General features: G+C 56.6%; 1 protein-coding gene across 3 annotated transcripts in view; it reads left to right on the forward strand.

Moving 5' to 3' along the window:
* The first annotated feature begins 950 nt into the window (after positions 1-950).
* LOC150052249 (SH3 and multiple ankyrin repeat domains protein 2) overlaps positions 951-16,033 on the forward strand; it is an 86,410-nt gene continuing 71,327 nt past the window's right edge. For all 3 annotated transcript variants that reach the window (XM_090347181.1, XM_090347182.1, XM_090347183.1), the window contains exons 1-2: positions 951-1,130; positions 2,615-2,739. In XM_090347181.1, the coding sequence (XP_090203307.1) occupies positions 959-1,130; positions 2,615-2,739 (297 nt within the window). In that variant the 5' untranslated portion in view covers positions 951-958. The remainder of the gene's footprint in view (positions 1,131-2,614; positions 2,740-16,033) is intronic.

A 16,033-nucleotide genomic window follows, 5' to 3' on the forward strand; every position in this document is an offset into this window, starting at 1 on the left:
TACCACGTGCTCAGGCCCAGAAGATGTGATGGCCTAGGGGCCTGGCACACTAGCATGAGATGAGACATTGGCAGGTGGCAGTGAAGTGGGGGTTTTGGATTGCTTTCCTTTAAAAGGGGAAATGTGGGGCCAAGAGCCTCATTGCTGGGCAAGGAGGGGGGCACACCACCCTCCTTGACCCCCCAACAAACTATCCAAAGGCTTGGATATGGCTGAAGTCCCCTCCTCCCCCTCCCCCAGTCTCAGAAGTCTTCCCGCTGTGGCCGCAGGGCCCAAGCTGGCCCAGCCGCCCCCCCTCCCTGCCTGCCGCCCGCTCGCCCCGGCTGTCGATCGGCGGGCACAGGATGACGCCCGGGCAGCGCCCGGCGCTCTGTGGGCTCGTCAGATGACTGTGGGGGCTCCACGCTCCCTGGCGCGGAGAAGGAGGGGGCGCGGGAGCCGCACACCGGTCCTGTGTCCCCGTGCCCGCCTGCCCACCATCGGCTCGTGTGTGCACGGAGCAGCGGAGGGAGCTGGTCTTCCTTTTCCCATCCCTTCAAGAGAAAAACAAAGCTTCCACCGCCCGGGTTCTTCTCTGGCTGATTCCCGTTTGCTTCCCTGGAAGATGCATGCGGCCGGGGCCGGCCCGGGGAGCTCCGTCACCGCCCCGCCACCGCCGCTGCAGCCGCCGCCACCACCAGGACCACTCACTTTGTTCTTGGCGCTGGGCGGTGTTGCCCTGGCCGGCCCCCGGGTGTCCTGAGCCGCCTGCCCGCCCGCCCGCCGGCCCGGCAGGCTCTCCAGCATGCAGGAGTCCTTCCCTGGGCTGGCTCCCCCCCTCCACATCCCACTGTGCCCCGCTCCCCCATCCTGCTAGCCCCCCACCCCCACCCCAGCTCCTCCCGCACCTCCCTGCCGCCCAGGCTCCTTCCTCCATGCTGCCTGGATCAGCGCCGCCGCACGGAGTGATTAATTGGCTATGAGGATGAACCTCCCGGGTGGAGGAGCCGCCGCCGTGATGATGCCGGGTTACAATAATGGTCGTTATCCTCGGAATTCTCCCTACAGCGACTGCATCATCGAGGACAAGACGGTGGTCCTGCAGAAGAAAGACAATGAGGGCTTCGGGTTCGTACTCCGGGGGGCCAAAGGTAAGAGCGCGGGGCGTGCTCCCGTGTGTGCCTGTGTGTGCCCGGGGTGCCTGCGGTCGTGTGTGCGTGCATGAAGCATGTTCCCAGCCTGGAGAGGAACGTGAAGCGGCATTTTCCTGGGGCCACTTGGTTGCTAGACAACCGTGAGCTCTCACATCTTGCCTTTCTCAGGAAACACTAGGGCTTCCTTTCAGCATATTCCTAATTTTCTATCCACGGTATTGCCCAGAACAAGCTCATACACGCACACACACACACTCTCTCCCCTGCTCTTCCTCCCCCTCACCCCGACTTCTTTTCTTTTTCTTTTAATCATGGAGTTAATCCGTCTCTTGTGCTTTAGTCTGGCCACATTGTGGCTGCATTCAGAGCTCAGACACCAGAATCCCCAGCCCTGCGACGCGGTGCCTGGCCCTGGGAGAGGGCTTCCACTCTGGGGGTCACTGGCGCCCATGTGGCTCCTCTCTGTAAGGTGACTCTGCAGAGGCAAAGGTGGCAGGATGGTCCCCTGTGCCGTGGGCCAAGTCAGCTGCACACATCCAGTGGCCTGAGGTGGGGGCTCTAGGATGCAGCCTGAGGTCTGGGAGGTGAGGGGGGCTTCCCTCCCCCATGCCATTAAAACAAAATGGCCAGGGTGTTGCAAGAGAGAGTTACCTGCCCAATGGCTCAGCCATGTGGAAGTTCCACCACAGAGCTGCCAGGCTCTGCCGGGGCCTTGCCCTTGCCATGAGATGGCCTCCATGCCTGCCCTAGCTCTGGCAGTTCAGAGTGATCTGCCCAGGGGGAGAGGGGCACTCAGCCCCCAATCCCGGGCATGCCTACGGCTGCCTGCATGCCAGGTACCCCTCCTGACCTGGGCACCTTCACCTCCCACCGCCCCTGTCCTGACTGCCAGAAAGCCCCGTCTTGCCCTAGAGTTGCACTTGAAGCCATGTGGGCCCGGAACCCCAGCCTGGCTGCGCTGAGGAGCGGAAGTCCAGCCCTCCCCTGCAGGCTGGGCCCAGAACGTGTGGCTGCAGGGAGCCAGGATCCCCCCACAGGCAGAGCTCTAAGCAGACCCCACTGGGGCAGCGTCCCACTAGGCCAGCTCTCTCTTCCGGCCATGTGTCCTGTCCGGTCCCCCGGGCTGTGCGCCGTGTGCTGTCTCTCCAGCTCCCTGTGGTATGGGGAGGAACTTTTCCATTTTTAGAACTGAAAAAATGTTTAGTCACCGATGCTTTTAAAGAAAATGACAGGCGTGCAGACCTGTTCTGCACAACGTCCTGGGGTTCTGCGGAGAGGCCGAGGGGCGTGAGGGTGGCTGTGTGCGCAGCTCTCCCAATGGCTTCGGGTGCCTCCAGCCCTCCTCTGGGGAGAGCCCGCTGGACCACCGTCTCCAGCAGGAGATGCAGGGCCTCCTCTTCCTCTTCCTCCTCCCAGGATCCCATGGGGTGGGGAGGGGGGCAGCCAGCTTGGAAAACACACCTGTTCCCTTGTCTCCCCAGCTGACACCCCCATTGAAGAGTTCACGCCGACGCCGGCCTTCCCCGCGCTGCAGTACCTGGAGTCCGTGGATGAAGGAGGGGTGGCGTGGCAAGCCGGGCTGAGGACCGGGGACTTCCTGATTGAGGTAGGACTCCAGAGTCCCCACTCGGGAGACACTCTCGGACACGCTGCTGGAAAGGCCCCATGGCAGCGGCCAAGCCGTGAGCACAGACTTGGGGGTGCTGAAGGGACCCTGGGCGTCTCCGCCCCGTGGATGCCTGTGGCCCTGGTGTTTCGGAGTGTCTGCGAGCTTCTGGCTGTGATTCCCAGGAAGGAGAACGTGTGTGTGTCCACCCTGAAGTAGAAGTCTTGAAGGAATGCCGTGGCTCCGCTGGTGGGAGATGGGGGCAGGGAGGGGGTCTGTGGTTGCTTTTGTGGTGGCTCTGTGAACAAAACACCTGGGGCCCAGGGCACGGCGTGAGGATTTGCTGGTGTGAGGGCCGCAGCTGGTGGCTCAGAGCTGGTTGATCTGCGATCGCTGAATGGTGATGGTCTCTGAAGACTGAATCCCGGGCAGGAGTGGGGAGAGCCAGGGAGCCTGGAAGCTTGGTGACTTGGAAAAGTAGCTTTTGCTCAAACCTCATAGGAGGGGAGGGGCTCTCCTCATGTGCAGAACCCCACCAGGTGGGTGTGGGCACGTGGCCTGCGAGCCTCATGGGCGGGGACACGCCGGTGCATGCTGCATGCTGCGAGGGGTTCCAGGGGTTCGGCTCGGGGCCGCTCACCTCCAGGCAGGTTCGCCGGTTGTTTTGGTGTTGCTCACTGGAAATCAGAAGAGATGGGAAAAGGTCTAAAGTGGCCCTTCCTGGGTGAGCAGCGCCAAGCATTAACCCTGAGCCTGGCCCCCGGGCATGAGGCGGGGGTGGGGTCTCCATCACCCCACTGCCAGACCTGTGTCTATGCAGTAGAAGACCCCGTCTGGCTTTGCAGCCGTGACTGCGGAAGCCATTTCTGTCCATGGTGCCCAGTGGTCCTTCTCGGGCTGGGACCGGGCTTGGGACTCCAGTGGCATTTCCCAGGAGGTGATGAGCACACTGGGGAGTCCCCCCCAAGGTGGGGAGAGCGAGCCAGGCAAGGGGGAGGAGGGGTTGCCTTGCTGGGTCTTATGCTATTTGCTGGAAGATGAATTGAGGTGACTCTTGACCACGGAGAAGCCAGGGTTGGATGAGCCATGAGCTGCTTGCAGGTTTTGTGTGTTGGAACTGTGGGGTGCAGACCTGGAGTGATGGAGCGGGGAGCCCCCTGCAGCACCACAGGTGTGCTGGCTTTGTAACCCTCATGCAAAGGTAGGCATGGAGCGTGAATCATCTCCTGTAGGATGCCATTGTGCTAGAGATCCCGTTCTTGTGTGTGTGAGACAGACAGACCAGCAGGCAGACAGATAGGCAAGAAGACAGACAGACAGACAGGCAGGCAGGCAGGCAGGCAGGCAGAGGGGTCATGGCCTGAGAAGGGGCCTGTGGATGGTGGAGAAGGAGACCTGCTAGGTAGAAACAGGTTGGTGCTGGTTCTTGGTCTTCAATAATAAATGAGGGCTGCAGATGTACGGTCTGCCCTAGCCCCTCTTGCTCATCTCATTGGGTTGTTTGCTGATACACCATTCAGTGAAGCAAGCCTGGACCTCCATGGTGCCTCACCTGGTGTGTGCCATTCTCTCCTGGCACTGGGCTGGTCAGTGTGGCTGTACTCACCGGGGCTGGGCTGGTGGAGGAACTGTCATCCTGTCCCACTAAATCTTGAGAAAATATGAAGCATTAAGAGTTTCCGTTTAATATGGCTCCTCCTTCAGCCACTGAGATACCAAAGTGTGTGCCTTCGGGGAGCGGGTGTTTTACTGTGGGTGGCCCCAGGAAACATTAGGGCCACAGTGACATGGCCTGAGGGGGGACCATGCCCTCCAGAGCAGCAGGCCATGGGCAGGGTACAGGTCCGAACAGACAGACTTTGGGGGACTCAGAAATCCTCCACTCAGTGCTTGGATCGAAGACTCTCGTCCCTATTGAGTCCTTTTCCTAGCAACTCAGTTTTGCCACTGGAATACTAAAATCATTTATAGTCCAACAGGGGTATGTTTCCAGCAGGCAATTCCCCCCTCCTCCCTCCTTCCCTCCCTCTCTCCATTTCGGTGAACTGTTTCAACCATGAAGGGATCGCCTGGAACGTGTCTCCAGTGAGTCTTCATGTGCCATGGCCTAGCTAGAGTCTGTAGGGCCTCTGGGCTCTCCGTGCGGCGTGGGTCTCCTGCAGAAAGCCACTAGAGTGCCAGCATGGGGCCCCACCCCATCCCATGCCTTCTTCTCTGCTATTTGAAAGAGCCTGAGAAGTGTGTGTCCCTGCTTCCTCCCAGGAAAGCCCGGGGCCTCTTTTGAAGTGAACGTTGGCCATAAAAGTTGACCTCACTTGTGTCTTTACAACTTTATTTTTCTGTCTTTAACTTTGCCCCGGTGCCCTGGATGGGGCCATGCCACCACACAGGCTTCATATCGTGTGAGGCTTTTCCTGGGAGGAGGTTTGTTGTGTGGCATGCCTCCCTCCCAGCCACAGTCAAGAGCTCTAGGGGGCGGGGGGTTCTTGGGGCTCCTGGGCCCCTGGGTGAGGAAAGCTGTCCACTGGGGCTTCACAGGCCCACATGCCGCCAGCATCCACAGGGAATTGGCTCCTGGGATATGGAAGTCCAAGGGTTCAAGTCCTTCCTGTGATACGTCACGATGTTTGCAAAGGGTCTGGGCACATCTTCCAGAGAGCTTAGCTGCGTGCTTGCTGTGTGAGTGGCATTGGGCTGTGTGGCTTAGGGGAGGTGATAGAGAAAGCAGGTGCCGAGCTCAGGCCCTGTGGGTTTTCTAGCTTGGGTGCTGTGGTTTGGTTTTGTTTGTTTTGCTTTCAAATTCTGTCCCTCTGAGATGGCGGATTGGGTCCAGTGCTGCTTTCCCATCAGCAGTGTACTGGCTAGGGCCAGGGAGGAGCAGAGAAAGCTGTCCTGTGTGGGCTGCTTTGCATAAGCGTGAGTCCCTACCACCACCCTCCCACCCCAGTGAGGCCGCAGGAAGCTCTGCTTGAAGGAGGTGCATGACAAGAGGAGCCCCTCGGGAGGTGAAATGGAGGCGAGCCCAGGCAGAATCAACTCCAGGTCAGCTTGGCGCTGAGAATTTCTCCTGTGTCTGTTTAGAGGCCCTGGTCAGCCATCAGGGTGAGCCTGGGAGGTCACGGGTCATTTCTGAGATCTGCCATTCATCAGCTCTGGGTGACCGCCGACAGGGGAGCTGGAGCTGCCCTGCCAGGCCCACCATAGGCCTTGCCTGTGGCACGGAGCTGGACGTCAGCAACCCAGAGGCCTCCAGTGGCACAAGCAGGCAGGAGGGTGGCCCACTGACGTGAGCCAAGGTGCCATTCTAAATCTCTCAATGTGGCATTCTAATGAGAATGTCTCCATTGGCCTAAATCAAAGCAGAAGAGGAATCCCTCTCACGTGAAGGTGTTTCTCCTGCAGAGTCCCCAGGTAGAAATGTGTGTTGTCTCTTGGTAAATTAAACTGTCCTGTGTCTTGAGGTTTGCCAAGGGCTGAGAATGCGGCTGTGGTAGAGTGCTTGTCCACTGCTGGGCGGGCCCTGGGCTCGATCCCCATACTGGAGGGGAAAGAAACTGGTGGGAAAAGGGAGAGGCTGGCTCTTCAGCCAGCAAGACAGCACAGGATAAGCGCATGCAGGTGGCATGGAGTGTGACTCACAAAAGGTCTGGGTCCTCCCTCACAGCTCCTGGGCGTGTGTCTTCCCATGCACGCCATGCTGTCGGTCTGACTGTCTGTATAACAACCCTCTCAAATGATTCCTGTTGTCATCCCAGATAAGGAGACTAAGGCACAGAAAGGTCAATAACTTGTCAGGCAGTAGCTACCATGAGAAGCTGGGCTCAACGCAGCCTGCCGACTGTCACCTGACACCTGGCACAGATGCCCCGACTGCTGAGCCAGGCGTGGGGTCGAGTGCCAACTTGTATTTCCAAATTAGCACTTTTTAAAAAAAATTACTCTACTTGTTGGTGGTGATGACTCTCCTAATGCTAAGTGAAAGAATAAATTATCGTAACTTTATGGCAAGTGATGTGACACTATGTAACAGAAGCCGTAAAACTTGACACTGAGGGTTCCACCCTAAGGGAAACTTCTAGAAACAAGTAGAGACCACAGTACAGTAAAATAGAGAAATGGAGAAGGACTCTTGAGCTATGGACTTGTGTGAGAAAGCATTGAAGTCGCTTCTGCAATGTGTGTGTGTGTGTGTGTGTCTACTAGAGCTTAAACTCAAGGCCTGAACCGTGAACCTTAACTTTTTTGCTCAAGCTTGGGGTTCTTCCACTTGAGCCACCGCTCCACTTCTTATTTCTTGCTGGCTAATTGGAAATACGAATCTTGGAGACTTTCCTGCCTGGATTGGCTTTGAACAGTGATCTCAGATCTCAGCCTCCCGAGTAGCTAGGATTCCAGGTGTGAGGACCAAAGCCCATCTCTTACAAGGAATTCTGAACATGTATGGTTACTTTCTATTCAACGGGAAAAGCAGGGTCAAAATTATCTGCCTCTAGACCACCCGCCACACCCAGCACAGACCAGGGGCTTAACGGGGATGGGGCTGCAGGATTTTTCTTCCCTTGGACTTTTCTCCCATGCCCCAGATCTTCTACAGTGTTAGTGTATGACTTATTAATTTCGTAGATGGACAAATATTTCCTAGAAGCCACTGTCCGACACCAGGGAGTGGCGTCCAGGCCTCCTTGGCGGTGGCACTGCTCCCTGAGGAAGGTGGCTTCTCTGGGTGTTAATTATCTTCCTGGACATCTGTGCTGACCTGACGCAGGGCCACACACTGGCTCCTGTGGTTTTAGTGATTGTTTTCTTAGTCCTGAAGTGGCCGATCTCATGTTTGTGTTCATTTCCCTAAATAGGTTTTCCCTGGCAATTACAGAGGGTTGCAATAGCCTTCATCCTCGAAAAGCCACGCTTCACTTTGCTAATTACTTTTCCCTGTATTAGATACTTGTACTACGGCTGCCTAGAATGGCTTTGCAATCTCGGTCTGTACTGAAGGGAGGGTGCAGAGGGAAGCCCCGGCGTTCTCCCTGGGGGCCTCAGAGTGTGTCCGTGGCGCTTGTCTGGCCACTCGTGACTCTCGGGGCTTGTGGCTGAACTGGTGCTTGGGGCCCTGACATCCAGCCCGGGTGGGGTGGCAGCAGGCCCTCCCTCTGGGCCCTGAACAGGCCAGTGAGGCCTGTAGGCCAGTGAGAAAGACTGGTCTGTTCTGGTCAGCCCTTGGGATGGGCTTCTGCCTGTCATCACGTGGGGCTCAGGTTCTTGCAGGCAGTGTGCACGGTTGGGGGACTGAATTGCCTAAGATGAACTGCAGTCCCCGGGCTTTCAGCATGGATACTGCTGGGAAGAGGGGCCAACACAGGGTCACATCCAGCCACGGTCTGCCACGGCGGTCATCTTGTCCTGTAGCATCCTGAGTGGGGCCCGGCTGAGGACAGATTGTTGTCATGATGACAGGCGACAGTGAGTGACTTCTGTCATTTCGAATGCGTCGCCGTTTCAACGCCTGCCCACCCCATGCTGGCACGTGCAGCCGGCCCTTGCCGTAGAGGGCATCCTCACCGTGGTGACTTCATGTGTGAAGGGCACTGACTGGCACTGACTGACCCTTCTCCTCTTCGGCCCCGGAAGTCACAGCAGGCAGGCCTCCTCCCCTGCCTCCTCCTGAGATCCCAAGGTATCCATGCTTGGCACAGGCTGCTCTGGTTCAGATCTGGCTTTTTGGTAATCAGAGTTTCCATTCGTGGTACTTCCCTTCTTCTACAAGGCCTAGCCAGGACCATTTGGCTCCTGTAGGGTCAGCTACACTTCTTGGCTGACATTTTTCCTAATTGGCCTTTAGAAAGAGACTGCCCCATGTCCAGCGGGCAGCCCCAGTGGCCAATCTAGAATTCTGCTCACGTTGCCACCTTAATCAGACTTCTCTTTTGGGTAGGCATTTAATTCAGTCACAGAAGGCAAAATACCAGCGGTCACTAGGGCCAGAGCCTTCACCTGGGTTTGTAGTTTGTTTCATTGATTATCCCAACTCTCTGTGCCCTGTGGTTGGATGGCCCAGCCTTGCTCTCTGCTCTCCGAGGCCCTCTCGCCCCCAGGCTCTTAACACCAGTCCATCCCTTTAGTCTCTGCTCCAGGGGTTTGGAAGGAGCCCCGCTCAGAGGGGAGGCCCTGGGTATGCAAGAGGTGGGTCCCCTTTTTCCACCCGTGTGAGAACAGGTGAGGACAGGTGGTTCTGAGCAGTGTGGGATCCTGCCCGGAGGGACACGGGCTGGTCTGTGATGGTGGATCGTTTACTGTGGGGTTCTAATTTGAAGCATCAGTGATTTCAATTTCAGGCTAAAAAAAGATTCCAAATCACTTCAGGGGACAGTGGCTGCTGTGCTCCAGCTCTGTGGGCCGGGCAGATGGCAGAGCCCTGGGTTGGGAGGACACGGAGAGGAGCCCGGGTCAAGGGCGCAGGCCATGGGTGAGGCATGGCCCAGGCTGGAATCCAGGCTCTGCCTTCTTCAAGCCATGTGAACAGAGGCACATTGCTCGTTTCTTTTCTGACCTCTAACCAAAGGTGCTTGAAGCACAGCCTGGGCTTTGTGAGTTTTCAGGAGCTCAGGATCCAGGAGTCACAAAGTAGGCGTGGGGATTGAAGGCCCCAAGAGAAGCCAGGGAGACTGTGAGGAGAGAGGATGGGATTGGAGCTCCCAGCGTGCAGCTGGGGGGAGTCTGAGGCCAGAAATGCCTCAGCACTCACCTTAAGGAGGTAGGAAAACAGGGGTGTGGCCGGGGCGGCAGGGGTGCAGCTGAGCAGCCCCTCCCCCGCCCCCAAAGGCAGGTTCTGTCCAGGGTGCTGAAGCCCTTGGCTCTGTGCGGGGTGCTGAGCTCTAGCTGGGATCTCGCTTTTTGCCCAGTGCATGGAATATGCTGGCTGATGGTTCTGTCCGAGGTGCTGAAATCCCTGGGCACTGGGTCTAACCACATGCTGAAATCCCCGAGTGTGGGATCTGCCTGGGGTTCTGAAATCCTTGGGAGCTGGGTCTGTCTGGGTGCTGAAATCCATGAGTGTGGGGTCTTCCCGGGGTGCTGGTCTTCGTGGAGGGGAATCTCTCCCCTGAGGGTCTTGAGGGACAGACATGGCCCAGCACTTGCGGAGACTGTGCTCAGAGAGGCCTCTGCAGGCACTCGGTGGGTGACCCCATCTCGCAGAGTATCCAGGCTTCCCACACGAGAACAGCGGGGGCTGGAGCCTGCGGTGTCTCCTGCTCCGTGTCTGGCTATGTTTGGGGAAAGTCCTGGGTCAGCAGGGTACAATCTTCAGGTGTGGCTATTTTGAACACAAGGTCTTGCATTGGTCAGAGGCACTCTACCACTGAGCCAGGCTTCCAGTCCTCTTTGCTTTGGTCACTTTTCAAATCGGGTTTTGCTTTTTTTCTTACTCTTTTTTAATAATCTTAGGCTGACCATACTCTCCTCTTCACACTTCTTATATGGCTTGGACAACAGGCACACATGGACACACACACAGCTTTTTTCCCCCTTTATTGAGACTGAGTAATTACACACAGAATCATTTTTACATTCACACTAATAAAGATTATCATTCTGATTTATACAAAGCTAATGAATAACAAAAATACAAAGAACTCAAGTTTTACATAGGAAAAAAAAGTTTAATTCTTCAAACACTAATGATCAAATTATTTCTTCCTGATTGGGTGATATGTACATTTCTTTCCTGTTTCTTAGTTTAGTATCAGCTGTCCCCTCCTTCTCTCCCATTCCCTCCTTCCACACACAGCTTTTGTACTGAGATGGGGTCTGGCCTCAAATTACAGTCCTTCCAAGCGCTGCCTCCTGAGTAGCTGGCATGGAAGGCATGAGCCACCATGCTTGGCTTGGGGGTGTGTCCCGTCATCTCCCATCTCCACCCAGTTCTAGAGCCAAGCAGGCTCCCTGGAAGGAGATCTGAGGGAGGCAGGGTAGCCGACACCTCCACACTGGAAATCTCTGGCACAGCGTCCTCTCCACCATGCTCCCACGCCCCTCCCCGCCTCCCTGCAGGCCCACATTGCAGCTCTTGTTAGTGGTGTTCTGTCTGTCTGCAGTGTCCAGTGGTGGTGACTTTCATGACACAAGCTCTGGGAACTGGGACGCATGCCAGCATTCTTAAAGGTGGGATGAGAGAGGGGGGCAGTGTGGGTACCATGGCCACTGTGGGGGAAACGTTCCTTCATGTTGTTCCCACGAGATCAGGCCCTGCTGGTGAGGCCTCTACTTCCTGCTAGCCAGGGCTGTGGCTCCCTCAACAAACGCTCTGCCTACTTCTCCTGAGCCCTGCCGCGGGGTGGACCCAGGGGTCACTGATGGAGAGGAGGGCAGGACGGGAAAGGGGAGTGGAGTTCAACGTGGCTGCCTTGACTGGTTTCGCTGGGCTTGCTATAGATGCTCCTGCCTGCCAGGGAGCGGGGCCGCCAGGGAGCGGGGCCACCTCGAGGTCTCCACGCGGGGCCCAGGCCCCTGAGGGCACCCAGGTTCCTGGTTTTCATAGGCCTTAGGACACAGCTCTGACAAGCCAGAGGAGGAGCCTGTCCTGATCTGCCTCCATGCTGTGCAGGACCCGGGTGTGGCCCTGGGGACTGGCAGGGGCCCACTCAGCTTCTAAGGCCTTTGGCACCCCTCCCCCACCTCCATGAGTTAGCGGGCAACCCTGCTCACTGCACCCCACCCGCACGCACCCCCCAACCTGTACCCCCGCCTGCACTGCCTGCCTGTGCCCCCGCCTGTGCCCCCTGCCTGTGCCCCCACCTATACCCCTACCTGTGCCCCCACCTATACCCCTCACCTGTACCTCCCACCTGTAACCCCCACCTGTGCCACTCACCTGTGCTACCCACCTGTGCCACCCACCTGTATCCCCACCTTGCCCCCTGCCTGTACCCCCTACCTGTGCTCTCTGCCTGTACCCCTGCCTGTACCCCCCACCTGTACCACCCACCTGTACCCCCACCTTACCCCCTGCCTGTACCCCCTGCCTGTGCCACCCACCTGTGCTTCTCGCCTGTGCCACCCACCTGTACCCCTTGTCTGTACCCCTGCCTATGCTCTCTGCCTGTACCCTCGCCTGTAACCACCACCTGGGCCCCCCATGTGCTACCCACCTGTACCCCCTGCCTATACCCCCTGCCTGTGTTGCCCATTTGTGGCCCCTGCCTGAGTCTCCTGCCTGTGCCTCCAACCTGTACCCCCGCCTGTACCCCCCACTTGTGGCCCCCACCTGAGCTGCCTGTCTGTACCCCTGGCCTGGGCCACCCAGCTTCCATCCATGTGCTGTGAGAAGCAGGTGAGATCAGCATGGAGAAACCATCCAGCCCCCTCGTCCTATCTGAATGCTGTGGACCCCAGAGCCCACACCCATGGGTGACGGTGTTAGCATAGGGACTTGTGTTTAGAAAAGGTGTCCTGAGGGGTGGGGTTTGTGTTGTGTTCGCGCCATTGGCTTTGGCCTTCTGCAGTAGCGGCTTGAGTAGGCCAGGACCATGTGTCGGAGCTCGGGAAGCCTGCCTCTGTGCCAGGCTGGCAGTGACCCAGATTCCGTGTGGGTCCCCAGCACAGAGGCTCCCCAGCGACCTGGGGGCGCGGGCCGCAGGACAGCCCGCCGAGGCCTGCTCTGGCCTGTTGCGCTGAGCTCCTTTGAGCAAAGCCCAGGAAGCTTTTTCATTGCCTGTGCTGGTAATTGCTGATGTTTTTGTTTTTATTTTGTGTTATTATGGGATAATAAAGCAGGGCTGCCTGCACTCCCCCGGGCTTACAGTGCCTCTGAAGGGGCATCAGGAACGGTCGCTCCCTGCCTGTGCTGGGTATCAGGAGAAGAGAGAGATGGGCAGCGGGGGGCAGAGCAACCCCACCCCCCTGGCAGCAGCGTTTGTCTCTCTGAGAGGGACCAGCTAGGCATGCGGGTGACCTTGACGCCATGTGCAGGCACAGGGCAAAGCCATGAGCCCGCCTTGTCCCTAGCTTTGGGAGCGCCACTTCCTGTCCACAGCTGCTATCCCACTCTGGGTCCCACCGCTCTGTCCCAAGGTCCAATTCTGGGCCAGGCTCGTGTCCTGCTCTGTCCTGTGCTCTGTCCCATGGTCTGGGCCAGGCCCATCCCACAGCCCCACTCTGGGCCAGGGCGCTCCCCCTGGACAGGGCACACAAGCTCTGGCTCTAAGCATGGAATCAACTTCCTTCCAGAAGGAAATTAGTCCTGAGTTGTTGTGTGCCTTTTAACCTACTTTGGGCTGCTAGCCAGCCTGGCACCCCATTCCGGCAGCCTGTGGGTGGGCAGGGAGTGCACACTGGGGAGTGGACATGTGCACCCCTGCGGGAGGCCTCAGAAGCCCTAGGTGTGGTTTACAGGTGTGAGCCAGGGTGCCTGGCACAGATTCCTTGTTGAGACCCTGCTTTCTATTTCTTTGTGAAGAGGGCCCAGTGTGGGGCTCTGAGGGACCATTGCCTCTTTGCTATACTACCTGAGCCCTCCCCAGCCCTCAAGCCCTGGGCAAGGGCTCCAGGCCCCCCGCCCCTGGCCCTCCCTGGTGCTGGTTTACTGAGTCATTTGGCCCTTGCTGTCATTTGGGTTTGCCTTTCCCCGGTGATCAGAGCCTCCGCGCATCTTTCAATGTGTGTACTTGCCACACTTACACCTGTGGAAACATTGTCAGTCCTTCACCATCCTTCAGTCAGATCTTCCACAGTCGTCATCGCGTTACTTATTCTCACAAATAACTGTCTTGAAGCCCTTTTCTCCCACGCTGTGCCCTGTGTCTCCAGGCCGTAATCTCTGGGTGCACCGAGGGGACAGGGCACCCGTCCATGCACCAGTCCCCCTCCCTGTACCTGTCACCATGCCATCAGGGTCTCACATGCTCAAAGAACAGATCATGACATGTGCTGTGCGCAGAACACACTCTGCTGCTCAGATCACACGATGGGTGGATCACACTGTGCAGATCACACCATGCCCAGATCACACTGTGTGCAGATCACACCGTGCATGGATCACACTATGTGCAGATCACACCGTGTACAGATCACACCGTGTTCAGACTACACTGTGTGCAGATCACACCATGCACAGATCATACCATGTGCAGATCACACCGTGTTCAGACTACACTGTGTACAGATCACACCATGCGCGGATCACACCATGTACAGACTACACTGTGTACAGATCACACCGTGTGCGGATCACACCGTGTACAGACTACACTGTGTACAGATCACACCGTGTGCAGATCACACCGTGTACAGACTACACTGTGTACAGATCACACCGTGTTCAGACTACACTGTGTATAGATCACACCATGCACAGATCATACCATGTGCAGATCACACCGTGTACAGATTACACTGTGTACAGATCACACCATGCACAGATCATACCATGTGCAGATCACACCGTGTTCAGACTACACTGTGTACAGATCACACCATGCGTGGATCACACCGTGTACAGACTACACTGTGTACAGATCACACCATGCACAGATCATACCATGTGGAGATCACACCATGTGCAGACTACACTGTGTACAGATCACACCATGCACAGATCACACCGTGTACAGACTACACTGTGTACCGATCACACCATGCACAGATCACACCATGCACAGATCATACCATGTGCAGATCACACCATGTACAGATCACACCGTGCACAGATCATACCATGTGCAGATCACACCGTGTACAGACCACACTGTGTACAGATCACACCATGCGCGGATCACACAGTGTACAGACTACACTGTGTACAGATCACACCATGCACAGATCATACCATGTGCAGATCACACCGTGTACAGACTACACTGTGTACAGATCACACCATGCACAGATCGTACCATGTGCAGATCACACCGTGTTCAGACTACACTGTGTACAGATCACACCGGGCGCGGATCACACCGTGTACAGACTACACTGTGTACAGATCACACCGTGTGCGGATCACACCATGTACAGACTACACTGTACAGATCACACTGTGTTCAGACTACACTGTGTACAGATCACACCGTGTGCGGATCACACCATGTGCAGACTACACGGTGTACAGATCACACCGTGTACAGACTACACTGTGTACAGATCACACCATGCACAGCTCACACCATGTGCAGATCACACCGTGTTCAGACTACACTGTGTACAGATCACACCGTGCACGGATCACACCGTGTACAGACTACACTGTGTACAGATCACACCGTGTTCAGACTACACTGTGTACAGATCACACCGTGCACGGATCACACCATGTACAGATCACACCGTGTACAGACCACACCGTGTACAGATCACACCGCGCACAGATCACACCATGCACAGATCGTACCATGTGCCGATCACACTGTGTGAAGACCACACCATGTACAGATCACACCGTGCACAGATTGTTCCGTGTGCCGATCACACCATGTACAGACTACACCGTGTACAGATCACACCATGCACAGATCATACCATGTACAGATCACACCGTGTACAGACCACACCGTGTACAGATCACACCATGCACAGATCATACCATGTACAGATCACACCGTGTACAGACCACACCGTGTACAGATCACACCGCACACAGATCACACCATGCACAGATCGTACCGTGTGCCGATCACACTGTGTGAAGACCACACTGTGTACAGATCACACCGTGTGCCGATCACACCGTGTACAGACCACACCGTGTACAGATCACACCGTGCACAGACCGTACCGTGTGCCGATCACACTGTGTGCAGACCACACTGTGCGCTGTGCACCCTGTGGACAGGAGGTCTTATCTTCATACTCAGTGGAAGCATCAAGGCTCAAAAGTTCTCCTTCCAAAGTAAGGTGAGCCAGGCCAGGTGGTGCACACCTGTAATCCTAGCGTCACAAACCCTGACCTGAGGATCAGGGTTTGAAGCTGGCCCAGGCAGGAAAGTCCCTGTGACTCTTATCTCCAATTAACCACGAAAATGCCAGAAGTGGAAGAATAGTTCAAGTGATTGAGCACTTGCCTTGGTCAGAAGAAAGCCAAGCAAGAATGGGAGGTCTTGAGTTCAAGTCTCAGTACTGGCACAAGAAACAAAGAAAGAGGAAATCTTTTTAGTTGGTTTGTGTGTGGTGAGACCTGGGCTCTCCCTGACCGGCCACAGATGGGTCTAGCCCACACAGGGGTTTGGGGCAGTGGGTTCTGAGCCTCCCAGGAGACAGGGCTGCTCTGAGAGGCCCATGAGAGCCAAGGGTCCATCTGCAAGGTAGC

The sequence above is a fragment of the Megascapheus bottae genome, chromosome 16 (assembly GCF_031878675.1).
Source record: "Megascapheus bottae isolate mThoBot1 chromosome 16, mThoBot2.hap1, whole genome shotgun sequence".
In the NCBI taxonomy this organism is placed as follows: Eukaryota; Metazoa; Chordata; class Mammalia; order Rodentia; family Geomyidae; genus Megascapheus; species Megascapheus bottae.